Genomic DNA, 27584 nt, shown 5'->3' with positions numbered 1-27584 from the left:
AATTCTAGCTGGCAGCACATTATTGTAATTTAACAGGGCAAGTTTTAAAGTGTTTGTGATCACGATGGTTTCGTGTTTATAATGACTATCTGTAATACAAGACCATTATATTGTAATAGTATCACTACATTTTGTTTTTGTAGTTCACTTTGCCATAACTGTCCACACTGTACTGTTGTAGTACGTTAATTACAAGTACATTTATAAATTCATTTAACCTGTAGGTGTTGTATTGTTTGGATATCAAGCTTCCAGCGGTCTGAGCAGCACAGAACAGCTGTATCATTCCTTCACCTGTATCAATTTTCTACATCTGATCCAAAAAAAGAAAAAAGAAAAAAGAAACGAAATTACAGCGAGAATTCAAGCCTGTCTTCAGGACTTGTCCAATAAAAAAAAAGAACTTGTTTCTTCACAACTGAAAGCACACGGATGGATTTTCTTTAGGACAACAGTGAAATGGTCAAGGGTTTTCAAGCGCAGCAGCAGGGTAACAGCTACATCATTTTTCTCATGAGGAGAGCGACAGACCCAGGAGAGTTTTCAATATCCCCCTCTTACTACACCTCTTTCTCCCTGCTGGCAGTTTCCCCAGCAAATCTACATGACACAATGCAGCCTCACAACACACCATTCGCAGCCTATTTGCTGTGAACACCTCGCCAACGATCCCCGTCTCTGTAACTCAGAATAACAAGTCTGTTTGATAACTTTGGGAGACAACTCTGGGTGTGAATGGTTCACTATAAAGTCTCGTCACAGATGTTTGCAACAAATGTATTTTTGATCAGCGCGCCGAGCACTTCCTTGGCTTTAATCGCCTTCAATCGTCACATGAAGGAGAGACAATTTAATTGAGCACGGAGCAAGGAATGAAAAAGAAATCACAGACAGGCGGCAGGGAAGGGTGGGGAGGGGGGGACAGGTGGAAGAGGAAGATGGAGGGAGGAAAGACAAACAATCAGAGATTACAGAGGCCTTTCAACTGAGCGGTTTTGAGCCTGGTAGGAAGAAGTTCTCTCTTCTACGCTGGTGAAATGCACTGTCCACGGTGCTGAAACAAGCCACAGTAGCTCCTGTTATCCATGCACTTCAAGCTCTGCGTTTGCCGCTTCCACACATGCAGCTGGAGAACAGAAGTGAAGCGTCAGCACATTGTGAAGCACACGAAGTGCAGTATAGAGTCAGTTCACGTACACAGCCATCCCTCTGTATCCTTGCTTTCTTCTCTTGGTGATAAGTGATTCTTGAAATCAGACTTCTGCACCTCAGAGAAAAGCTACTTCTAATAAATCTGATTATGTCTCACACCCGTGCAGTCCTGCTTTCAGCAATTAATCCAGGAGCAAACAAGGGATGAAGTCATGCTTTTCCTAACCCCCTGGGTTTCTTACTGTAGCTCTCGCCGAGAATAACCCCCGATGAAGAACGCACAGACCGTTTCAGTGACAAACACACAGCGAGGCTGGCTGTGTCCTCTGTAGCACAACGCATAGTAAAAGCCAAGCCTACTGTGTGCAGTCTGAATTACAACTGGCTTCCCCCAACTTCACCAAACTGTAAAAGGCACAGAGAGGATGCTACATCCCAGTCTTCTTAAATGCAAATCACCAGCAGAAGGATCTAAGCCTGGAGATGTGAGGGCAGACAGAGCAGCCGATATTGCTTTATAGGGTTTGCAGTATTGTTTAAAGGGAAGCGCAGGGGGAAGACATCGGCTGTAGAAGTGCAAGAAAATAAATGTTTTTATTTGAAGCCAGTCCTGATTTAACCTCTACGACGCATGAGTAATAATGCAGTAATAAGCCAGTGACAGTTCACGCAAACGCGCGCTCGCCATTTGGCACAAACTATAAATTAAAGCGAATAACGCAGTCCGGTGCACAGCAGTGGTGGTCCTTTAAACCGGCTGCCAATAACTTCGGAGTTGGATGCACATTCGTACACTCACCTCAAACAAGGGTCCGATTTTATTCTTCTCCAGATACGACTGAATTCTTGACTGTTGAAGAGACGCCATGGAGAAACTGTTGTGCCTCGCGGAGAGCTTTTAGCGGGATGAAATCATGAGGTGAGCCGCTGTCATTCGTCCTTCAGGAGACGTCTCGGCGACTTGAAATGTAGAAAATGTGCACCGGGTCGGCGGCGACCGAGCCACGTTAAGTTCAGGCAGGTTTGCGTCAAGTGCGGAGCGGGCGACTCTGAGTCCGGCTCATCCTGGAGGAGAGTCAGCCCGGGACCTTCCCCAGCTTGTCGCCTTACTGACTCTGTGGCTGTAGCTTCCCCGCATGAGCCAATGCCACAGCGGCTCTGTGACAGGGATTACAAATCTTCTGCTTACTGGCTGCCAGTTTTAACAGCGCCACGGCCACTCCCACTTATACACCGGGCACTGCCTAGCACTATCTTTAACGAGACTGTGGTGTGTGTGTGCGCGCTTCAGCATGTAAATTGGGCAACAATTCCGTGCACTGACCACAGTTACTGCGCATTCTGCTAATTACCACAAGGAAACAAGTGCACTTCTCTCCTCGTATCTTTAATTAGACCACATTACCTGCACATTGATAAGTAAAACTGCATGCACACCTAAATAAAGAGTTGTTGAAAGGCGGGTACCTTCTACACCAACCACAACCAACAAGGCCGGTGGAAAAGTGGTCATTTTCAGGAGTAAATCAACTACAGAAATGTCCCCTGTAATCGGCTTTAATATACATTTTACAAACTGTATACATGGCAGGATTATTATTATTATTTCGTAGGATTTTGAAGGGAATATGCAGAAAACCCCCAATCATCTTCATTTTTACATTGATCACACAGAGGCATACAGTCTATGTAGGAAACATCACCCTTTGCATAGTAGCAAGCTAGTCATCCACTCTACAATGATAGCATGTTTTAATCCTGAGTACTGTCAACATATATATATATATATATATATATATATAAATATAGGAACACCGAATATAGCTCCTAGCTCGTTTTATTTTAATACTGATAAAATCACTGAAAAATCTTCATGTGCATGCCTAACAATCTGAACCCAGTGAGACCGTATGACTATCAACACTTTCCCCCCGTGTTTTTCTTTCTTTTTGCTAAATGCTGTGCATATTAACAAGTGAATAAACATATTTTCAAGAAACACACAGTCATACGATTAAACAGCACGGAACTGATAAAGCACTGAAGTCAGAGCTGAACAGAAGCTGACAAATTACTGGCTAATTTGAACAAATACTGTGCCAAATTACATCCAGTATCCTTCTAATCATTTTTTTTTTATTTCATATGCAAATAAAGCTAATACCATGAAATGCAAATGTCCCTCATAAAAACAAGAAGAATAATATGCAGACACTTAACTGATGGGATTAATTTTGTTCATTCATTAAGCTAATTTCGCTCCCTTCGCTCTGACACATTGTCTTGTCAGATGCATCACAGAATACAAAGAAAATCAACAATATGTATCAAATACAACAGTGAAAAATGTAAAGTATTAAAACACAATCTAGGGTTTACAAATTCTATTTACACTTTAGGCAGCTACTCTGGACATGTAAAATGAATCCAATAACTCTCTTTAATTAGATTAAGCTATTGGTGGAGGGAAAGCGTTGCTGACTCAAAAGATCCTCAAGACCTCTTCCTGGATGCAATGCATTATGGATCACCATCTGGGGGTGGAGGCTGGCACAGCTTGTACAACCTGATCAGAGAAACACATATGCAACATGATGCTTAATTACATTCGACCCAAGCGATGATTCTCCAGGCTTCAGGTCTTTGTTTGGAGTTACCGGATATCTGGCTGCGTACTGGAAGCATGCAGTAATATCTCTGTATTACCAAGTAAAACAATATTAAATATGCAAAGAGAGTAAAAAACAAGCAAAAAACTTGTACGTACTAAATAAACTATGCACAGTATCTTTGTTACACTTGATAAGACTGCCCTCTATACATCGTAATGTAAAATATAAAGTGCTCATGTATAAGTGCATGAGCTGTTAAATCCATATTCACTTGTTAAATTATTAAATGTAAAAACTGTCCTAATAGTTTCCAACTTCTCCCAGTCAAAGCATGGTTTCTTCTGCCACCTTGGTGAACAGAAACATTACTGAAGCAACACTTTGATTTGCTCTTGTCCGTGATTGGTCACTTGTAATCCAAGATCAAACTCGAGCAGCATAAGATATGATGAATTTGCTGGAGTGGACCCCTCGATTTTTCAGGTCTCAACATTTTAAAAAGGCCTGAAGGAGGTCAGGCGCAGCAGAGCACGGGAACCTGGCCGTCTTGTTTGCACTTCTTTGTTTTGCCTCTAACAAAAGTCTTGAAGACAGCCTCGCTGCTTGTTGATCGTGTAGGTGTGCACTGTGTTCCCAATCTAAATGATGGTATGAAGAAAACTCTCTTTGCCAAGTGAGAATATGAGAAGCATTTGCGCTCATCTCTTCTCCAGGTTTTTCTTTTTTAATAACAAATACATCAATATTTTACACTTCACATCTGCATCTCCTGAAAGATTATTTCTGCACAGCGGAAAAACGCGGTCTCGTTATATTTTCCACAACATCACGTGAATTTCTCGCAACTTGAGCGTTAACAACACATAACTACAGGGCAAAATGTAAGAGACCCTTCCATCTACAGATCAGCAGGAATGAGAGTCCTTCTTGTAAAGACCCTCAGAGGAAACATACATATCCCACAGTTGTGGCAGCTACTTATGCTGCAACACTTATGACATAAGCCTGCAGGGAGTGAAGTAATTTTGCTGCATGACCACAATGTCTCAGTGTCTCAACACTAATCATCCGGCCACTTAATTTTATTTGTCAATTTCACTAAAAGGTTCAAAAGGGCTGCCTCTCACACAAAACGTATACGCCATAGCCAAATGGCTAGAGCAGTCTTTGCCCTCTTGTTAAAGCTACTAAGCAACAGGAATTTTCTATTAATATTCCTAAAATGACCATTTGGTTCCAGACCTGTTGAAAAAGCACACAGAGATCTATAGCACTACAGTACATCCTTCTGCTTAATTCTTCTCAGCTGCTCAGATGGACGTTTTCATGCGGAACAACATCTTGCTGGGTCTTCCTGTTTTATTAATGTTGAACTCTTCCAAAATCACTCCAAAAAAGCATGTTTTTAAGCCAATTTTATGCACATAAATAAAGAGTTTATTTACTTACATAGCTTCCAAATCAGTTTCCTCTCATTATTGGATTTAATCATAGACTGTATATAAAAGACATACATAATTTTTTGGTGTAAAACGTGAAGCCAATGAAGAAGTGGTTTAACGCTTGATTTACATTTTTTTTCCTCATTTTTTACAAAAAAGAAAAAAAAAGAAGTCTTGTGATATCATATGAATAACAGAGGCCCCTTTGCTAATCAATCAAGTTAGTTAGCAGTAGCTAATCAGCTCTACTCTCTGCTCCAAATATAGTCATGTCTGGTTAATAAATACAGGAAACCCAGAGCAAACTAATGGTCGACATCCCGTGGTTACATTCATCTTTTATGTCGTCCATGGAAACAAGCAGGAAGAAAGATCCATAACATGACGTTTGGAAAATCCTAAAAAGAGTGGCCTCAAAAACAGGAAAAGCTAATAACCTTTAAGTAATGTTGCCAAATGTGAAACCATTGGTGCCTGTAGCTTTACCTTGGGACGGACGACGGGGTACGATCCCTCACTCCCAGGTTCTTGGCAGAATTTTGAACTCTTGCCCCCTAAAAGACAAAAAGCCAATAATTCAGGACCAGGACATAAATCCAAAAGCAACAGCCACAAACAGAAGCTGAATGAAACACCACAGAGAGAAGAGCTTAGACAATAAGCCGAAGAACATTTCTGCCCTCTGAGTGTTGAAGTTCTTTTTCCTAAAGCTACAAAATATATAGTTTGTCAGCTCTTAGTAATAATAAATTGCTGAGCATTATCATTCAAACCGTCTACAATCTGACATCACATGTGCTGTTCTTCCAATAATAGCTTATTGATGTTTATTTAATCAGGAGCACTGTGAAGTTTTGCGTCAGTGTTGACTTTGGTGGAGTAGCTCTTCATGGATCTATGGTTTCCCCTTCTCATCTTTGAACAGATTTATTTATGGTCATAAATTCAAAAACACGAGAAGCTCATATTTCATCTCTCCAGTGATAGTTTTTAATTAACAACATGAGGATCTCCAGCCTTGACTGACTTTCAGCCTTCTGCAGGAGAGAAATTACAGGGTTTCTTCTAAATATTGTATGTTATGAAGCATATGAGGTGCACGGTGCATGTATAGAGTCTAAATTTAAGCTGCTGCTGCCAGTGTGTAGCTTTTCTTTGTTTCTGTGTAGGCAAAAGAACAATGCGGATTAGGCTTTGTAAGGAATTGTAAGCCAGTAGTAAGGAATCTGGAAGATGAATAGGGTGTCTGCCTGTGTGTGTTACAGAGTTTGATTATGCCCAGTCAGGAGTATGTCTGCTCTTTGCTAATGTTCCTTTAGTCTGCTGGCTGTGCGCAGAGTCGGCAGATAAATGACTGTAGGGGGGCAGGAAGCAACTTAGGCTTTCAATTTAGAGGCACGAACACCTGCGCTCACAAACACACCGTCTCTACATCTGCGCTGCATGCACGTAAGCAAAAAACACATAATCAAATCTTTTTCCTTTTTTTTTCTTTTGTTTTTTTAAAAGAGGTCATCAGCGGATCTGCATCTGCTCTTCGAGCAGAGAGGGAGCAAGCGGCCAAAAGTGCATTAGCCCACCTCTCAGTTACAACTCTGCCGTGCCCCATCTTACCGCCTGCTTCAAGTTACAGCCAGATAACAGGATAGCATCAGCAATTACTCGATGCCTATCACGGCCATCCATTCTGATGCCTCCAGACAGAGATGAACCCTAATGTCCCTGAAGGACACAGCATACAGAGAGACGACACCGAAACTGTTTTAAAAGCAAATTAAATAACTGGAATTTTGTTTACACGACTCTGAAATTATCCGAGGACTTTTACAGACCAACATAATGACTGTATACTCTCAAAGGATGGTTTTGGAGACGATAAAAACAACGCAAGGAGAACTTTAAACCACAAATCTGTGAAACTTTCAGAATCTTATTAGGTTCCAACAGGATATTACACTTTTTGTTTTTACCTGCTTTGCAAGTAAGTAAAAAGAACAGGCATCTACATCCACAGCATCTACTCTCACCATCCACTTTATTAGGTACACCTATTCAACTGTTCGTTAAACACACAATCTAAATTCTAATCATGGCAATAGGCTATTAAAACCAATATGTGGGTAACAATAGGTTTATCGTGTCCTATCTATTGCTAAAGCCGCACAAACACTTAGTAAAAGTTAAAGTTCAGGTGTACTGGAATGTCTTCTTCACAAGTCACATAACACATCTTTTATTAACACATTTTCTAATAAATAATCTTCAATTTCACACCAATCCATGCTACAGTTATTAAGATATTGTAGTCTGGGCCACAGTGGTGCAAAAGCACGCAGATTCTGCCATCAACAAAGCAGCAAGTATGTAATTATCACAGACTCAAATACATATAATGCTAAAGAATATATGTGATAAAAAAAGATTAACAGGAAACAGCAGAGTTCAAATAGTGCATGCACAGTCCTTCGGTGGTTTATAATGAGCATCAGTTCCCTCATGCATGCAAAGTGCTGCCTGTAATCAGTAGAAATGTTTTCATTTTTCACATGTTGACTCTGCAAATACTTAATAACGCACATCTGTTGGCCGTTTCTTTATGTACTGTGTCAGCTTCTAAAAATCGGAGATGTAATATTTGCCCCCAGCTTTAATTGAAAGTAAAATTAATTATGCCGAGTAAAATATTTGTCCGCATTTTCAATCAGGTTTAAAAAGAAGCGCTTACTTCTCCGCAATATTAATTTCTTATAGATATTTTAAAAAGTTGAAAGGGACAAGATTTTTCTTTTTTCACGAGTTCATAAGGCCAATGCTTTAAGTTATTCTTTACCTTTAGTATAAAGTTGTACACTGTTTGTATACAGAACAAATATTGGACGTATTGGATGCAATTTGGGCAAAGCAGGTCTAATCTCAGCGTGATTTGTAAACCTCCACGCAGCATTCTCATTCTGAATCACGTTGTCTGGGCTTGATGGATGAATCCTGCTGGGACTGGATTCTGTGCTGATAACCTTTTTTTGTGAGCAACTGTGACTCTACAGCGAGAAAGAAGATGTGTCATTCAAATCCTGTGTGATATTCATATTCACCAGATTCATCGGCTGATGTCTGAGAGCAAGGGTAGGCGCACACACACAAACACACACAAAGCAGCTCAGATTCCCCAAAGCTCTCTATCTGGGCTGAACCACGTCTCCTCAGTGTCTGTCCAGGTCAACAATGATGCAAGGCAAGAGAAAATGTCTCACTACAGAATAAGGTTTACTCGTATTAATCTAAATAATAACCCCCCATGCCTGCACTTTTCAGAACGGACGTAAAATATCCTCAAATCACAGCCCTCGCAACAAGGTTCCAAATGTTTGCCAGCTGCACACTATACAACTCAAGGTCACACGATGCACAAAGTTGCATCCTGCTGGCTGCCATCCCATTTCTCTGAGAGGAGAAATTAAATGCCTCTTGTCCTGCAGGATCTGAGCCTACCGGGCAACCTCTCCTCTCCTCTCAGTGAAAATAGCAATGCAACCACAACTGACACAACTTTCAAAGAGAGTTTGAGCTGTGGTCATGGTTAGAGCCTTTTTAAAAAAAAAAAAAAAATATGAGGTGATAATGTGTATGCACTGAAAGACTAATAAGAATTTCTTCCTTTGACTCCTAATGCATATGCAGATAAACAAACAAGCCCCAGACTTTCAACGAGTCTGCTGAGTTTCTCATTACTCTCTCATTTGGTCCGATTCATATTCTGGTAGCAGCGAATGCATATCTGATCAGTTTGAAATCAGGTTGGGGGGGGTGGAAGAGAGAAAGAGGCAAAACAAATTATAATGTAGACAGGAGCTAATGATTTTTTTTTTTTTTTCATGTGGACAGCAGCTAATATTTCTTTCATTACCCAAAAGCATACTTACTGCCGGTTCCCTTTAAAAATTTCATTATTACTGAAGTAATAGACTCTGTGAGAAATATTGACCGAGGAAGTTAAAATGGCACAACTCTTTCTATTCCACTCGACGAAGCATGCGGTCTATGTGATGACTTCAGATGCAGAAACTGTTCTGTGAGTTGAGACACAAATTTTCTCAGAGAGTGAAAATATCACCGCGGTAGACGCGGCAGCAGCATCAGGGTGCTGAGACGAAATTTAACAGAAGAGGCCAAGGTACGTTCCAGGTGTGGAAATCAGAGTAAGTCATTAAAAGATACCTTCATGATGCTGTTCTTTGGTACGTGACTTATCCCAGAATAGTCATCTAAGACAATATCTGTATGTGGGGAAGAAAAACTACCCGTCAGAAGGTAAGAAGGAGGAATTATGCATTTCTCCTCTGCAATGTATTGTCACTGTGTGTATTACGACTATTAATGTGTCAGTTCAGTTAATTAGCTCTCTAGTTTCCTTTCCACCTCTATGAGTTTCTTTTTTAATTATTTTTCTTTACCTCAAATAAGTGAACTTCCATTCACTTTACCCTTATTCATTTATAAACGCAGTAGTTATTCTTTTTAAGTCATCGTGGCAGGAAAATGCATTGAGAAGATCTAAATGCTTTAATTGAAAGGCACTTATTTTTCTGGCAGTGTTTGTAGTTCTCTGTGCACCACAGAGGACGTTAAAATCCAACAATCAAGAGGTGACTGAAATGCGGACTTTCAGCTTTAATTCAAGAGGTTTAATAAAAGCATTGCATTTAAGTAGTACAACCATTTTTAAAAACAGTCCCCCATTTTTAGAGGCTCAAAATTGACTGACAAGAAGTTTAAAGGAAATGTGAGGCCTGTTCCCTCATTATTCACTCATAAATTAAGCAGACAAAAGATTTGGAATTGATCCCAAGAGCTGAAATGGAGTTTGGTAGTTTTTCACTGGAACTCTCAACATGAGGTTAAAAGGATAATGGCCCAAAACACACTGTACAAGAACTCTAGAGTTTGTCAAGGCAAAGAAATGAGATATTCTTCAACACCCATGTCAGTCACCTGATCTCAACCCAACAAGTTACTGAAGACAAAAGTGACAGGACAACTTCAAGGGACTGACTGCAGGATTTTCATCCAAGTGTTTAAAATTCCATTATGTCCAGGTACTTCTGAGGCTGTGAAAATGGGAGGTTATGTATAAAACTGGTTGTAATTCCTAAACAGTTCATCTAATATTTTAATTCAATGCCTTGTATTAAAGATAAAAGTCTACACTTCACTGATCTCAGTTTTTTTTGTTTAAAATTCACTACAGTAGTGTAGAGAGGGGGCGTTACAGATGTTTACCTGTATTTCTGTGTTAATTTGTTTGCCCCTTCTTCACCATGTAAGCACTAACAAAACCGATCAGCTACAGCACTGACCATCTTGCACAATGCAGTGTTCTGCTTGTTTTGTTTGGGGTTTTTTTAAACCATAGTTCGTGTTAGAAGGGACAAAACATTCACCACCTCAGTTTCTGGAGTCCAATTCTGTAGAAATTCTTCTCCCTTTTTAATCTATTGACCATTCTTCTCTTTTAAAAACAACCCTTTCTCCGCTTTCCGCACCGTCTCCATGAGGTTTAACTCACAGGTAAAAGTTTCAGTCTTTAACTTTCAAGCTTTCCTGCTTTACTTTGAACGGGGTTACGTAATGTGTTCCCAAACTGAACTCAAGGTCTGCAGTTTTGCTTTGTTTGCACAGCTTCCGGAGAAGCGATGAGGAAAAGACGCCACAAAAATATCCCGAGAGAATGAGGTGGCTGCCAGAGCAGCTTGTCATTCCCTATCAAAACAGAGGAGAAGCTGATCACTGTGGTGATTAATCACCTTGTATCACATAATCAGGGTTTAAGTCAAAGGCAGCCAGATAAGCTCTTTTTAACAGCCATTCAAAGCACGATTATTTTACCTTCAAAGACACTCCCTCTGAAATGTCAGAGACATGTGTGTAAATGTATGGCACTGGGAAACCTACAAAGTGGACAGTGGCTTGTTATAGCAGAGATCTGCGAAACACATACCTGTTTCCTCATGACATCAGTGGCCTGCATGATGCAGCGAGGTGGAAGGCCGTGGTTTCGAGCCAGCAGGATGGCCTGCTCCAGTGTCACACTCAGGGTGCAGCTGTTAGAGAGAAAACATGCGGTCAGGCTTATTCTCATCAAACCGTGCAATGATGCTTAATCATCTTCTTTACCATCAATCAAAAAACAGTATCCACTGAGGAAATCTGGGACTAGGACTTTGTGACGCTTAAAACAAGAGGGATTTAATGTCTTTTCCCCCAATTCCATGACTCTGCAATATTAAAATGCAGTCCGTGTTTGACACATGACGGCAGTCGAGCAGCCTTTGCAGCAGACGGAGACTGAAAGTGAGATCTGATACTGAAACAAACATCAACTGAGAATAAAATCTAGCTCAGCTAAATCACATCACGAGGAGCGTTTTGCTCCTCTTGACACCTTGCCATTACATTGCATTCTTCCCACCTCACCTTCGCTCGTCTCCGCACTAATGAATCACTGCACTTGCCTCTGAAAAGTCAATGACAGCGAGCAAACGCGGCCCATCAAGAGGACAACACGTTTGCTGATCTTTGCCTTAGAACAAGCACAAGAGAGGGAAATTTGTGGTAGACCTCTGGGACTTGAGGAGACTTCCAGGTTTTCTTGTCCTCAGCCCAGAGAAAGAGGTCCAAGGACAAGTCAGTGCATCTCCTTTGGCAGAGGCGCTATACTCTCACCACCATAAGGGTGCGATATGTGTAAAATGAGTGCTGACACGAGTCTGTGATTCATTAGTTGCAGCAAACTTTGTTCCCAAGCACATACACAGCCAGCCTCTTCCTCTTCTGCCTTTACACAGACACACGCACACAGATGGCAGTGTGGGGATAGATCCTTAGAGAGCCAGTGACGGCCATCAAGGCTGCTGGATGACCTTTCTATGATAACAAGCTGTACTGGTAGATCGATCCAGAGCCTTTTCACTGCAAATTGAACTGTCCAAAGTTCCAACACTGCCATGACGCCGCTAAGAAATCTGAGCTGTTTGTTTAATATCTCCTTCTCTCATGGTAGCGTTTCACATTGACCGAGGAGAACAGAAGAGAAAGAAAAAAGAAAAAAAAAAGAGCAGATGTGAGACGGGGGACTTATCACTGCCAGAAGCCGTTACTTTGAGTCAATCAAATCAAGATTTAAAAGTCCCCTTGAGTTTCAGTTGCATAACTTTATTACAGGGAAACACGATACGATAAAAGTAATGAACCCAACAATCATTTCCAGTATGTGCCGAAAGATATCCCAGGAGAGAATTGCAGAGGATGTCCTTTCACAGGCCACCCCAGAATATTTTAAGCACCCGCTTTGAGCTTCCCACACCGATAAAGAAGGGGGGAGAAAAAAAAGCTAAAAAGGAGGATCTTTAAATATCTCTTCTGCTGGAGCAGGATGAAGGAACTGCACGAAATCTGTGTGTGTGCGCGTTAGCCTGCACATTTTCCCTTTTGATTAGGGCTGGTGAGATAGTATGAGATGATTTATACCCATCTGTTTTATGTTGTTCCATCACATATCCCATTTACACTCTGTGTTTCTGCAGAGTGAGCCCATACTGATAAATGAACAAGAGAAAGAAAGACACAAAGGAATGAAAGATAGAATTAAGAGGAGAACTAAAAAGAAGGGGGAAAGCATAAACAGGCCAAATATAGAATTAGTAGTAACTTTTTTTGTTTTTTGCTCCCAGTCAGTGAATCCTCAGAGTAATTGGAAAAAAAGGACAACAGAGAAACGCTAGTGTTTTGCTGATATCACCCAAAATATCACGCTTTCACTGTTATTAAAACTCATCCATCAAGCCAACTAATCCAATCAATAGTGCCTGAGAAGACTGTCACACTGATAATGCAATTTCCACGTAGCTAATCTACTGGCTTGGTTTCACTGGCGTTTCAATTGTTCCAGATTTAGCCGGCGCGCTCACCATTTACATTTTAACAATTCGTAGTCTACAGAGAAAGCAGCAAAAATTGCTTCATTTATATACAATCTCTGCACTGTTAATAGTAGAAAGGGGTTATATATAAAACCTGATCTGCCAAAGTTAATGACATTGATTTTTAGAAAACTTGCACCAGGCCAAGGATTTGCGATTCACTCTCCCGTCATACAAAATCCAATACGCCCATCATTCTCCAAGTTTGAAGGGTAAAACGGTGTTTAAAGAGAAAGCCTGTTGACAAATAAACCTCTGATATGGCACCTGATGTGTCACTACACTTAGCCTGCGTGTCTGAGTGAGTTGTAGCCAGTAAATGTAATTGCAAACACACAAATATAGGCTGTGGGTTCATAAACAGAACTCATTACACAGACAGGAACTTTCTATTAGAGCTCTGTCAACCAGACCGCTCCATCCGCAGCCCTTTATCAAGCCATCAGTCACATACGGTGAATGCATGAACGAGCGTGTGCGAGCCTGCGCATATAACCGAGACAAAAAGATATGGAAACTGTCACACGGTAAAGGAAGAGGGTATCAGAGAGACGGGTGGGTGGGAGAGCAGAGTACGAGATGAAGATGAAAGCTTGTAGTCGGGATCAGCGGTGACAAACGATCTGGATATTTTTGTCCTTGTGCACTGATGAATGCTGCCCTCAGCAGCAGGTGAATTAGGAAGCTGTATATAGAGTTCAGTGAGAATGGAAGTAATTGGTCCATCTCCTATGTATGCCTTCCTCTGGTCTGAGAAGCATGTCATTAACTAAAATATCCTGCTGTTAATTAATGCAGAGAAAAGTGTATTAATAGAAAACCCCAAGGGCGAACAGTGTGGGGCTCATGAAATTGAGAGGTAGCTAGAGAATAAACTGAGATGCACGGGAGCAGGGAGAAACTGCGGTGGAAATGGGAAAGGTGAGAAGAGTGTCAACGCAAGACAGATGAAAGAGAAAGGAAAATTGCAAGTGCGCTGCCAAAAGAAAGAACACGATGAGCGCAAACGTATAATTTAACTGGAGGCGGCCCATAGTGAGGTAGAAGACGCGCACAATACATGTGCCCACACACTTACCGATGAACGCCGCTGTTGCACATGACAATGTGTGTGGCTCCCAGACGTGAGCAGAGCTCAGAGGCCACAGAGAGCAGCCCCACGCCAGAAGCCCCGCAGGCGGTGTACTGACAGGCGGCGGTGCGGCGACAACTAATAAAACTTTCCATCAGACGGTAGAGCTCCTCCAGAGCATTGAGGGGACGCATTAACTGGACAGAAACAATGCAGAGAGGTTAGTGTGGGATTAAATCACAAAGAAAATAAGATGGTATATCCATAATATAGTCAGGCACAGCCCCACAACCTTCTGATTATTAGGAAAGCTAATAAAGTAGACATTTGGGTTAAAGGGAGGAGCCTACTAGAGCAGCTTTGATCGATTCAAAGAATAAAAATATGCAGCCATAAATGAAGATAAAAGTTCCCTTTAAAAGCTACTGCATCGACTGCCTAGAGGTTTTGCGGACTGACTTGTTAAGTCTGCTTCATTTGTTTTTCATAGTGTGGCGCCAGCCTCTCTCAGACATCTGTACCTAGCAGATGTCTCAGATCCTCGGATACTGGCTTCCTACTGGTCCCACAGAACTCAGCAACAACACATGGAGAAATCAGCCTTTAGCCACTGTGCCCCCAGGCTGTGAAACAGTCTGAGCTTCAAGACAAGGGGTGGCTGTAGCTCAGGAGGTAGAGCAGGTAATCTTCAGAGTGGAAGGTTGGTGGTTTGATCCCATGCCAAAGTATCCCTCGGCAAGATACTGTACCCTGAGTTGCTCTCCAACAAGTTTATCAGACTTTGAATGTTAGATAGAAAGCACTTAGGCGTACAAAAAAGTTGTGTGAATGAGGCAAAAGCACCAATTTACACTGCAAGGACAAGACTATTGGTCACACCTGTTAACCCATTGCCACAGGTATGTAAAAGTCAAGCACCTAGCCATGCAGAGCTTGAGAAGAAATTCATGGTTTTAAATGGCTGAACAGCTGGATGTAACTTGGTTTTTCTTAAGGCGACTCTCCCTTTATACTAGGTCATTTCTTTCTCCCAATTACATCTTAATTAAATTAAACACAGTTTTGCTTTTTCTTACCCTTTAAAGACCATAAATTTATTAAGAGAAAATGCACTTTTCTGCTGGTGACTACATGTAATACTAAGTAAATATGGAAGTACTTTCAAAGTAAGTGACTGGACTTGACTTTAAAGTGCGATTTCCTGCTGTTGCCCCCTTGGCTGTTGCAACACATGCAAACAGGTCCATATCGCAGCATCTATTCCTGCTCTTCGGTTTCCCCCCCATAGTGTCATGAATGCACTATGAGGCCGTGTAAGGTCATTCTTACCTTATCTATGAGGGCCGCTTTTGGTGCAGAGCTAGGCGGCATGTTGGACTGATCGAGGTAGAAAGCCCTGTGGGAGAAACAAACGGTAAATTAATACATGTAGTGAGAGAGAAAACGCCACATACTAAAACCCATCACATGACAGAAGACTTTCATATAATAATCAGTCAAAAGTTGTTTTTCTATTTAGCGGTTCCACTGCATGAAATCCAAACTGTTTCCCTACACCATTAGGTCATCAGGAGAACTGGCTGGCTTTCTGGGAAAACTAGGCCACTTGCTCATTATGGACCGCCACCATCTGACTATCAATCATGAGAGTAACTTGGGCACAGCTAGGCAGAAACACAGACTAAGCATCTCTTGTCCTGGGCATCACTCCAAATGCCATTCCCTCATTCATTCATGGAGCACAATCAATGTTCCTCTTCCTCCACTGGAGGCAGCACTGCACTGGCGTCCTTGCAGATGGGCGCTGTATGCCGCAATGAGTCCTTCTGAGGTGGAGTGCTACTGGTGCAAACTCAGCAGTCTGTGACTCCATCAAATCTCAGTAATCCAGCAGCGTGCTAAAAATAGATACACTACACCACATTAAACACCCTGTAATAAAATCACATACTCCATTACCTCTTGCTAGAAGCAATTATAATGTTTAACGTACAGTCACCAATATATAACACATTTCTGAAATCTCTAATATAATAATGAAGCAAAAAAAAACTTTTAAGAAATTCAGCAACTGCAGACTGTGAAGGAGGGAGACTGTTTACAAGAATCAGTGAAGCACATCTCATTCATCTGCATTCACTCTGCTATTAAGTGATTAAAATCAAGCCAAGCAGGCATTCATTATGTCTGTGGTGTTTCTGCTTGACATAATATTAATGAAATTAATTAATCAGGGCATAGTTAACACATCCCTGACTCAAGATTTTATAGTGATTATAAACTATTCCGGCTGAAATGAAAATTCAATGAGAAAACAAACATTAAATATACACTATAGTCAAACTGAAGGAAACCTGCACCCACCCGGGGAAAAATGCATGTGTGTACAAAATACTTGAATTTTCCTAATCACTTAAGCCTGTTTAAATATAACACAGCATGCATCTATTCTGTGATACAGATGAGTCCTGAGTCTATACTTTCACATGTAAATGTTTCCAAGTAATTAACGCCTATCGGCCAAATGATGCATTAACTCTGAGGTGTGCTCTTCAAAAGGACTATGAGCAGACTTTACTAAGGGTTCAGATGCAGCTAACAGCCCATGTAATTGGTTCAAGATGGCCTTATCATTCAAATGATGCTCAAGACAGACTAAGATAGTCTGAGCATTTAAAGTGGCCAAAAGCCCACAAATTGCCGAATAACACATGTCAGGGGTAAACGGTCATTTAGTATTTGGCTTAAACTCCATTTGTAAGTGAGTGCATACTTATTGGAATACGAGGAATACGAGTGTGGCGTTCAAGGACAAATCCGAGAAGTAAGCGAAGGTTACATTCAACAGCTTCCAAAGCAAACACTATTCACTTACCAAATCAGCAGCAAGCATTGAAAGACTGAACGCCACACAAAATGACATTTATTGGAATTCCTCACCCTGAAATAGTTCCTGTTCTGTTATCTGTTTACTCCAACTGTGAGCCCGTTCACCCTTGTCCTTATCGGTCAACTGCTCAGACTTTTATCTTAAACGTATATAATAGAATCTGTCCGATAGCAGTCGACTTTTGTGTAACTGTCCAACTCTACTTCGTCTGCACACAGTTGTTTATCTTTTTCAGACAAAACAGACGCACCTCGTCTCGCCCTTGCGCACCTCTTTTTTGCAGAACCAAGGTCATAATACCCACTGATTATCTCATCCTCCTGCGGTAAGAGTTGTACTAAAAATACCACCAACCACAGCTCAAGGAACGGGCCAGACTCTCGTGGAGGTCTCTCTAATGACAAAATAATAAGAGTCCAGCTTACAAGTGATGTGTGATTTAAAAAGGACCTGCGTTACATCTCCTGAGCTGATGATGTTTTGTCAGAGCTTTGGAAACTGAGCACCTTAGAAACCTTTATGGGTGAAATATGACATTTTAAGGCCACACACAGTGCGCAAACATACCACCGTGCGGTAAAGAACACACACAAACACACACAGGGTTGACAAATCCACTGGGTGTTATTTCTTCACACTGTAACACACTATAACTGCTCCAGTTTAATGGCAAGGCATCGACTCCCCTTACAGGCATCAATTTTCTAACCCACCTGCATGCTCTAATGTTAAAATTGAAAAATCTCAACTTCTCTTATTTAATTCTCAAGTGGTTTTTTTGTATTGTTTTTGTTGTTTCTTTTTGGGGAAAACCATGCCAATCAAAACTTGAGCCTACCATCTGAAAGTAAGTGTGTACCAAAAATAAAGGCTGCATTAAATATGCGCAATCAAGCTTGTCGTGCTTACAAGAATTTGCCTTCCTCGTGTTTTTGCTTTTAGTAGAGATTGAGACAACCATAGGTAAAGCTTGCTTGTGGCTCTCTCTGAAATAACAACAACAACAAAAAAAAAAACCCAAACCGCATTCACACACACGCTCACGAACACACACACACACACACACACACACACACACACACACACACACACACACACACACACACACGGCCAATAGCGTTTCATATGAGGCTCTAATGGAGAATTTGGCTGCAGGCCAAAGATGACCTGCTCTGTGTGTAGCCGGTTTTCTTTCATTGAGCCAATGAGAATACTTAATTCTCTTTGTTTCTCTACCTTCATGACAATAGGGCTCTCGAGGCCCTTTACAGCACGGCAGCATTAGCAGTCAGCTGCAACGTCAACGAAGAGGAATCTGAGGCACAGATGTTTTCAGACAAGTAGCGTGGGAATGCTTGTATTAGCGCCACATCCTGCACATTAAACCGTCCAAAAGAAATATAAATTGTCCCCTTGAATTAAACGTGTTAATGTTTTCTGTGGGTTTAGTTTCATACTCATTCACACAAGTAAATTGTCTTGAATTTATGCCATTATGTATGACCTTCCAGAGGTCCGTACTGGTCCATGTAAATCACTCAGAAAGCCATGATTAATGACACCCTCCATTATTAAATTCTCCACCAACCTCTGAAGTGTGTGGAAGAGCTGACTGGAGGCTAATGAGGGCTTCCTAGGGCCCTCGCATACCGCATGGCGATGTTAGCGCAATGACACCAGTGAAATGGTGTGTGAGAAAGTGTGAGGAAAGTCATTTTCTTATCCCACACATTTGCCCTATTTTTACAAAAATGTAAAAAGCACATGTTGGTGGATGTAATATGTACATGTTACGACCTGATCTTTGCTGGTTTAAAACGTGAATACTTTAATGACAAAATGACATCTGTGAATACACTGGCATGTATGTCATGCAACATAATAAAGAAACTCCAGTCCTTTCCAGCTAAAGCAACATTGTGCTGGATGTATCTTAATGCCATGAGTAGTTACTGTGTGACTAAAACGCTGTCACTGGGAAACTGAGGACATGCAAATTTACTAAAATACAAGGTGAGCGACTTGCTTAAAATGGGGACCAAATTTATGATCCTAATGGGGCACATAAATAAATGCAAAGTATTCCTGGATCTTTAAAACTAGTGCCGAACGTGGTAGAGAGATGAGTCAAGGTCCACAGCATTAAGCATCACTATGAGCAGAGCTGTCATCATTACAGCCAATCAATGATTGAATCAAAGAGAAGTGATAAATGGGGAAAAGCTCAGCCCTCTGGGCTTTATAAACAGGGGTTCAGTGCACACTAGCTGGAGTAGAACGGAGCCTCTCCACCTTCCTCAGAGCTCTAGTGAATTGGGACTCCCTCTGCCAGAGTAAAAACTGCAGCATTTTCCAAAGTGGAGAAAAACAGAAAGAAAGCAATGATGCTGCTTGGGACTAGCATAGAAGACCAAAATATCTTCCTGCTGAAGTTAGGTTAATATCCATAAGCAATCTCTATAATAACACTGAATATCTAGAATTATCCATAAATACATAATATCTATAATAGCTCAATTAAGCCAAATTCTTCACTAAACTAAAAATACTCAAACTAGCTACACCGCTGCATGACTTTTGCTCCACCCGGAAGCGTAATTGTTTAAGAGTCCCGCAGTGCTAATGCATGTCGAATGGAAGAATTTGCCACAGTAGCTACTGCTATAACAATACTGCCGTAAGCCAAGAGGAAGGAAAAACACCATCGGTTAGAGGTAGAAACTGTGTTACTGGAGCACAGCTACATACTGGTGATGTTGAGCACTGTGCTGCATGTGGAACAATCTAAAGTCATGTCAAACTACTCATCTCATTTTCTGGGCATATACTGAGGATGTGTCCTGAGAGATCTGCGCCAAGGAAGCTGCCCAGGAGGCTTTTATTGCTGGTATAAATTTACATGCCTTTTTTTGTTGTTGTTTTTGAGGATGCCAGCTGGAGTGGATACATGCAGCTATCTAAGTATAGGATAAACCTACCTCGAGCCATTAACTAATCAAGTGAATCGCATTGATGGACATTTGGCACTTTAACACATCTATGCTCTGTTCCAGCCGCAGGCAAGTGAAATCTAAAAAGGAATGAGGGAATACTGCAACGGTGTTAGACTTGAAAATATAGCCTGTGACAGGCATTAAACACTTTTGCTTAAACAACGTAAAGTGCAGCGATATGATTATGGGGTCCATATGGCTGGTAGAGTATCTATAAGCGCAAATGTCTTAGAAGAAGCTGCGGTGTGATGACAAATGAGTGTTTAATTAACAAAACATTAAACAGTCTAATAATATAAACCAACAATGGGATAGAGCTATACATCTAAATTTATTGCTTATCAACCAGCATGCACAGAATCATTATACTGCATTTGTCAGACTGTGTAGAATTTTTATATCCACATAAATCAAGCTTTTTTTCTTCTTTTTAAAATCAGAGGGACATCAACTGCCAAACATTTCCCCCCGTTACTGCCAAATGTGTTTTAATTAGGGAGAAATGCTCAGTGGCTGCAGCACAACATTGCAGTTTCTCCACTGAGGCTTCCTGCTTACACTCTCAGTTACTGTTACACCTGCAACAAAAATATGCTGCACATACAATTCACCAGCAGACTACATTTAGCGACTGCTGCACCTTTATAGTCTTGCACTGGAAGGGTGTATCTACATGGAAAACCCAGGTCCCTCCTGAAAGGTCTTGTCAATAAGAGCAAAATGTGATAAAAATCATGAACCTGCAATAATCTCTCCCCCCCTCTCTCTTTGAATAATGCATTTGCGTGCTCTCTGCTCTGATTCTCCTTTCTTCAATCTACTTTCCCTGACCAACTCTCTCTTGCACACACTGCCCTCAACCCATCATTCTCATCCCCTCTCTGAAATCCCACCTTGCCATTTCACCATTTCAATCTTCCCTCTTCTATTATTACTGATCCTAAAGGGAGGGAGGTGGATGGGGTGGGGGTGGGGATTCTCTTCTTTCCATCTACTTCTACCCATTTTGAGAGAGTTTTCTTATTCCCTCAAACAAACTCAATATCTTTGTGATTTTTGCATGACAGGGAACTTGCATGCGATTTAAGCGAACCGCAAACCTGTGACTAAGGAATCTGTCACTTTTGAACACATCAGTGTTTCCAGGTCCTTTTAGATAAATGCACATGTCAGCTAAGATGGTTTATGCAAGCTTGAAAACGTGGGTGCAGTTTCTGGCTCTATATACCGCTGACTAACCCATTCTGGCCCATGAGTTCATGTTTTGTGGTTAAACTTGTGAGTGACTTCATCCGACATGATGGGTTCGCACAGATCATGCTGTCTTTTTGTGGGTACGAACAGTGGAAGCCATAGACACAGATCGTGGTATTATTTACCGCTCTGAAATCTGCCACAACACATGCTGGCAAAGATCAGGGTAAGCACAAAAATATTAGTTGATGTAGACATAAAATATTACCTTCTGCTTCAGCATTTCACAATGAAATGCACCGCATGTACAAAATGATGCACGCAAACCCCAAATCGTTACTGCAGAAAAACTTGTTTCTTTTAAATGGGATCCCACAAGAGGAAAATATAATGAGAAGCTCTCTTTACCTTTAATTTTATTTAATTCAAAATGATTCCACTGCCAGCATTTGATAAAGAAATGTTAGTTTTAAAAAAAAATAAATCTAATTTCTAAATAACTACACCTTCAGGGTCCCAAATGCACATGGGTTCTTGGGAATAATGGGAATCTGTCTAGGGAGTCGACAGCAAGACAGCGTTCAACCCTCAGCCCTGCAGTTCATTCAGTTCAGTAATGTGTGTTCAGCGCTCTGTCTGTCTGTCAGTCAGCCTCTGGCTCCGGCCCACAGCGTGGGTTTAACCCAACACTGCTGTGGCTGAACTCCAAGGATAACGAGGTGCTCGAGGTTGGAACTCTGCAGCGGAGAGAGGCGTGACATCACAGCCTGGTCTGTGGTCAGCCGGATGACACATGGCACCCGGCAAAAGAAAACTGCTGGTAATATTACACGGAGTGAGACCACAGCACTGACTACTGAAAACCACCTGGGACTGTTTATTTTGTGACGTTTAAAACAAGGAAACACTCCGGGTGGGAGCAGAAACGGGCAGTTGTTTACATCTGGCTTTACTTCACTTTCATATAAATGAATGACAATGAATGATTCCCTAGCAAATTTGAAGCTGCAGTATTGATTTGTGCGCGTTTTGTGATCCTTAACTTGATTTTTCATTATTCCTGATATACACATCATTTTAGTGACTATCGTTTCAGTGAGGTGATTAAATCACCGCACTGCTCACCGCAGAGACCTAAAGTTCAAGTCCTCCACATCACTGGCTTTCACATGGCTTCTCTATTATTTTTTTAAATATGCTATTGACTAAAAAGAATTCACTTGGTTACATTTAGACAGCGTTAAAAACTACTGGGTTCACTTTAGAAAACGATGATGGTTTCCCACTTCTTCTGAAAGCTTTGTTGTCTTGGTTGCCATGGTGACGCCTCCCCACTTTCTCTAATAAATGAAAATAGATCGGTTGTTTTTCACCATTTCAAATTCTATTATGAAACCGGGGTGCAATAAAAACACTGCTTTGAGATACGGACAACCCTAAAGCTCGAACAAATTCAAAGACGGCAAAAAGTTCATTGAGGATCATCACGTGTATTAATCATCGTTAATTCACTGGACACATTTCATTTTACAGTATTTTCCCACAAAATGTGATTTGTGAAAAATGGATGGCAGCAAGAGTGAAAGGGGAGGTTTACAAGGGGGCGTCAGAAAGAAGGAGAAAAATGAGATTTTCTCATGACATGATTAATCCTGAAAATGATAGAAACATTATATATTCAAAGTAATGCACAACAGAAATAATTCCACCTCAGAGGTGGAAGCAATTACTGACAAACAGTTGCAGTTAAGTTAATGTGCTCAGCTCGTGTTCTTTGCATTGTGATTTGTCGCTGGTGTTGCTGCAGGGAATCACATCAGCAGAAAATAAATAAGTCAAACTGCTGCCCAGACTTTTTCTGCTCTAAAAAAAAAGGTGACTTTTTGTAGAGTCGTTGCTTGGGAGCAGATATATATGTCAACTCTACACCCCCTGATTCACCCCACTAGACTGCGGTATATATACAGCATGAGGCCTGAAAACTGTCTTGAGAGCTTAGAGAGCTTATTGGATTTCAACTGAAATAATCAGCCGTTTTATGCTGCAACAGGTTTTGCTGAAAAGCAGTATTTGAGAAGAGCACAGTCTCCAACAGTTTCACTCTGCTTGTATCCCTGAAGCACACTGCCTCTCCAAATCCCTACCCAGCACCCCTAATGCTCCCAAAAATCACCAGCCACACTTGCTTGCCTGTAAGACACATCTGCTCTGAGTTAATGCTGGAGCCTGTACTGTCAATTCAATTTAAGTTTTTTTTTTAAAGTAAAGGTATAAGTGTACAGACATTTACGGTACATGTGCACACATGTCAAACCAAAGGCTGTCCTAAATAACATGGCTAAATTCCAGAAAGTTCCTACTGTACATGTATGGTTTGCACCATTTAGAAACAAAAGAGTTTGCTTGGATAATTCATGTGAAAAGGTTACAATAGGAAAGAAGATGAAAAGGTTAGACTAATGACATTTTAGATACTGATAACCTTTATCTTCAATGCAGTCTGCAGAAATGGAGCTGATGAGATGAAAGAGATGCAACAAAATAGCAATATTTGACTATTAAAAAGGTTGTAGAGTCCCAGGAGATCTGACGCACAAAGAGTTAGGAGGGCAAGCCGAAAAGCCCCATGCACAGCAAAATCTGCTCTCCTAAACTCTGCTTTGGGCAATCTGATACTCACAAAACACTCACCAAACTAAACATTGCAAACAATTTAAAAACTCTCCCCAGAAAGCAGTCCTAGTAAATGAACACTTTGCTTGAGTGGTTCGGTACTGATGTGGCACGCGACTGCTCAAACCTTAAATTATTCAAACCCCACAGCAGCCCGTCCCTGAATGCTAAGAAAAAGTTCTGATACAAGATCCGCTTTGTATTTAATTATCCGCCCGACCTGCAGCAGATGTTTAGTCGACGCTGACATGTCAACTCATCGAACTTTCTAGGTATTCAGCGAGGGAAACATATTTTAACTGGGCTTTAAACATCTCTCCATGGGAAGAATTGCTCATTTTTATGAACCAGGATAGTTTATAAAAATCATCATTATTTAGTGTTGATGTAACAGGACTCTTAGTTACACTGGCAGAAGGATGTAAAGAAGGCTTTCTTCTATGATGAATTTGTGTCCAATCATCATAACTGAAAGAAAATCAGCCTATATATTTATTAAGCTCTCATCTTGCAACAGGACATTTGTAACACTTCAAAAGCCACATGTAACTTCTAAATTAGATAGTCTAAGAATTTCCAGTTTATACACAGCTGGTTTTAATGTGATTTCAGCTCTGTGAAATCACAAGCTAGCCTCTTCAATAAAACGGCAGCGATCCTCTGACAACATCGTGCAAACTGCAGGTCAGAAGTTCACATCCACTCATCAGGGGCATGAAAGTCACGGTAATTTGGGGGTTTTAATGATTTCTTTGAACTGTTCTTTTTCCAGATTGGAATGATTGTACAGATTACATCTTTAATGACTTTGAAAAACAAGAATTGGATGGAGTTTGAATTTATTTTGGATTTTTCTCTCATTCACATGGGCTTAAAATTATACATATAGGCTTAAATGTCTACATACACTCACCTAAAGTTTTTAAAAGTGTTGAAAGTTCTACAGTATCTTTTAGCTTGACAAGACCAAGACCTGTTAACTTCTCATAGGTGATCGTGATTGATTACAACTCTTTGAAGCACAAAAAGGATTTGTTTGAGAGAACTCACCAATAGTCAGAACAACGAGAAAGTCCAAGAAACTCATTGAAAATCTAAGAAGAAGAAGAATTGCACATTTACACATGTTTTAAGAGGTTTCTTGGAGGCATTTCTAAGTTCAAACAATTGTATGCAAATACAAGTTATTCGGATGGGGCATCACTTTGCCAAGGTCTGGAAGAAGACCCAAACTGTCATCCTCAGATAAGAGGAAATTGGTTAGGATGTTAGGAAAAACCCAGGAGCCTGTCTGGATTAGATAAATTAAAAAATAAATTTGTTTTTTAATGTCATTAAAGACATGTGCTGTATAATCATTCCACCCTGGAAAAAGAACAGTTCAAAGAAATCACTAAAAGACCACAAATTACCATGACATTCACGCCCATGCTGAGAATATATAAACTTCTGACCACAACTGTACACTCGCTCATTCCCATTTTCAGGAAGTTAAATAAAGTTAAGTTCTCATTTATTACTCCCGAAGGCGTCTTCTCCTCCTTTCTTTTCATCATATTTAATTATCCTCGCTTGGCCAATCACAGAGGGTCTCACAGAGGTGTGCAGCAAACCAATGTGGTGCGAGGGAACCGAGTGCAGCAGCTCTAAATGCTCTGCATCAGCAACGGTGACATGCTGGGCGCCCTCATCCAATCACTGCTTCCCCCTGCTGAGTGCGTTCGCAGCCAATCATAAAACATTCCCGCTGTGCTTCTCTCAGCCAATCACCTTGAGGCCCCACTGGGTGTTGACACCCAAGTCTGACTGAATTGGAGGTCGTTTTGATTTATATCAGACTGTAAAAAAGCCAAATCACAAAGGGAACGCAATCTCAAAGTGTGAGTGTGTGACTCACACAGTTCATACGCATATTAGCGTAGCAGACATTCCAGTAGCCTTTTGTGTAACTCTTATTTATCCTTTATTTTTTTGTACTTTTAATTTACTTTTAATCCACCTAAGAGTGTAGAGATTTTTTTATTTTCTGTTTCAAGGATTCTCTTGTGTTATTGGATATTTTGTGTTTTACAACCTATTGGATCTATCTAATCCATCCGTGTGTGTGTGTGTCATTTACAATACCTCAGTCTTTTGTTGTACTGCTTGACCTTATCCAATGAGGCAGCATTGATTTGGGCCTGGTATTCCTCCACTGACACATTATCTCTGTAGTAGTATCCTTCCATACTCTCGAGCGCTAAAAAGGGATCAACGGATCAAGTGAAAGATAAAGGCATTGCATATACTGACCACGCATAATGTGAGGATTGATCTTTTTACAGCAGCTAGGCTCACTCTACCTTGAGTGAAGAGCACAGGGTAGATTTTGACACCACCTCCGTTTTTCAGCCTGTAAGGCAGCTGAGAAAAGTAGAAACTCTCAAGGTAGAAGCAAACCTTCAGGGCCTGGAGATTGCCCTCCACCTGGTATGAAATGGGCATGTCTGCCAGAGGAGAGGAAAGGAAGAGTTTAGAATTTATTAATAGCAATCAGAACTCTGTAATGATAACCTTCAGAAGATGCTAATGTGAACTAAAACAGAGTACATACTAGCAACAAGAGGCTCCCCTTCAAATTCCTGGAAGTAGAAGGTGACTTTCTCCAGGTCAATTAGGGCTACTTGAGTGTCTTCCAGCATGGCTTGCTCATCAGTCTGAAAAGAAAATAAGAGCACAAAAGTGTTTGTAAAAGGGGGAAAATGTAATGGCCGGTTAACCACAGATCCTAAATAAAAGGGGAACTACTTCTGCTTGAGGGCACATTAGCCATTAGTATAATGTTTACCAGGTAAGATGCAGCCAGGGGTAATGTCGACACCTGGTTTTCAGAAGGGAAAAAGCTATGGCCCATCCACCAAATAAGACATTTTAACCTTTAATCTGTAATGCGCAATGCATGCCTCCATCCATCCATTTTCTCCTGCTTATCCAATTCAGTGCCACAAAGGGGCTGAAACTCCTCTCAGCTGTCACCGGGCACGAAGTGGGGTACACCTGGACAAGTCACCAGTGTGGTGCAGGGCTAACTCAACAGGACAGACAACCAGGAACACTCATGGTGATTCATTTAGAATCACCACTTAACACATCATCCAGCCAGAGTAGCTGCAGAGAACACACACAGGCACCAGGAGAACATGCAAACTCCACACAGGCAGCAGGGTGTTGCAGAGGTCAGCACTGTGACTTCACAGCAGGAGAGGCTGGTGGGTCCTCCAGCCAGCTGCAGCATTTCTGTGTTGAGTTTGCATGCATGTAGAATACACCCCAACAACAGCAAATATAATCTTCCTCCAGAGGAGAATAATGAAGTTCTCACATTCAAGCGGTGGCTTAATAATTTATAATACCTCATGGTTTACAAGGCTGCAAATCTTGTTAGCTGATACACAGTTCAACAAGGGTAAATCATAATTTAGCTTCACCATTAATCTGTGATGATCACAGTAGAGAAGTCATATTATCCAACCAGTTTTTGCTTTGTTTTACTTTTTCCTTTAGTGTTGGCTTTGGCTAGTTTGACATTTTGCACGTCTTA

At 41.1% G+C, this 27584-nt stretch overlaps 2 protein-coding genes across 3 annotated transcripts in view; both read right to left on the bottom strand.

The window, feature by feature from the left end:
• lg9h8orf34 (linkage group 9 C8orf34 homolog) overlaps window positions 1-2366 on the bottom strand; it is a 69171-nt gene extending 66805 nt beyond the window's left edge. Inside the window, exon 1 of one of the 2 annotated variants that reach the window (XM_013268321.3) lies at window positions 1952-2366. In XM_013268321.3, coding sequence (XP_013123775.1) covers window positions 1952-2020 — 69 coding nt within the window. In that variant the 5' untranslated portion in view covers window positions 2021-2366. The remainder of the gene's footprint in view (window positions 1-1951) is intronic. The other variant, XM_013268322.3, reaches the window with a different exon arrangement.
• A 152-nt stretch (window positions 2367-2518) lies between these two features.
• prex2 (phosphatidylinositol-3,4,5-trisphosphate-dependent Rac exchange factor 2) overlaps window positions 2519-27584 on the bottom strand; it is a 93979-nt gene continuing 68913 nt past the window's right edge. Inside the window, exons 34-41 of the mRNA XM_005471820.4 lie at window positions 26598-26700; window positions 26347-26490; window positions 26129-26243; window positions 15584-15650; window positions 14261-14451; window positions 11202-11304; window positions 5693-5760; window positions 2519-3718 (exon numbers count right to left, since the gene is read on the bottom strand). Coding sequence (XP_005471877.1) covers window positions 3673-3718; window positions 5693-5760; window positions 11202-11304; window positions 14261-14451; window positions 15584-15650; window positions 26129-26243; window positions 26347-26490; window positions 26598-26700 — 837 coding nt within the window. The 3' untranslated portion in view covers window positions 2519-3672. The remainder of the gene's footprint in view (window positions 3719-5692; window positions 5761-11201; window positions 11305-14260; window positions 14452-15583; window positions 15651-26128; window positions 26244-26346; window positions 26491-26597; window positions 26701-27584) is intronic.

Source organism: Oreochromis niloticus, linkage group LG9 (assembly GCF_001858045.2).
Source record: "Oreochromis niloticus isolate F11D_XX linkage group LG9, O_niloticus_UMD_NMBU, whole genome shotgun sequence".
NCBI classification, from domain to species: Eukaryota; Metazoa; Chordata; class Actinopteri; order Cichliformes; family Cichlidae; genus Oreochromis; species Oreochromis niloticus.
This window is presented reverse-complemented; position numbering and strand designations above follow the sequence as displayed.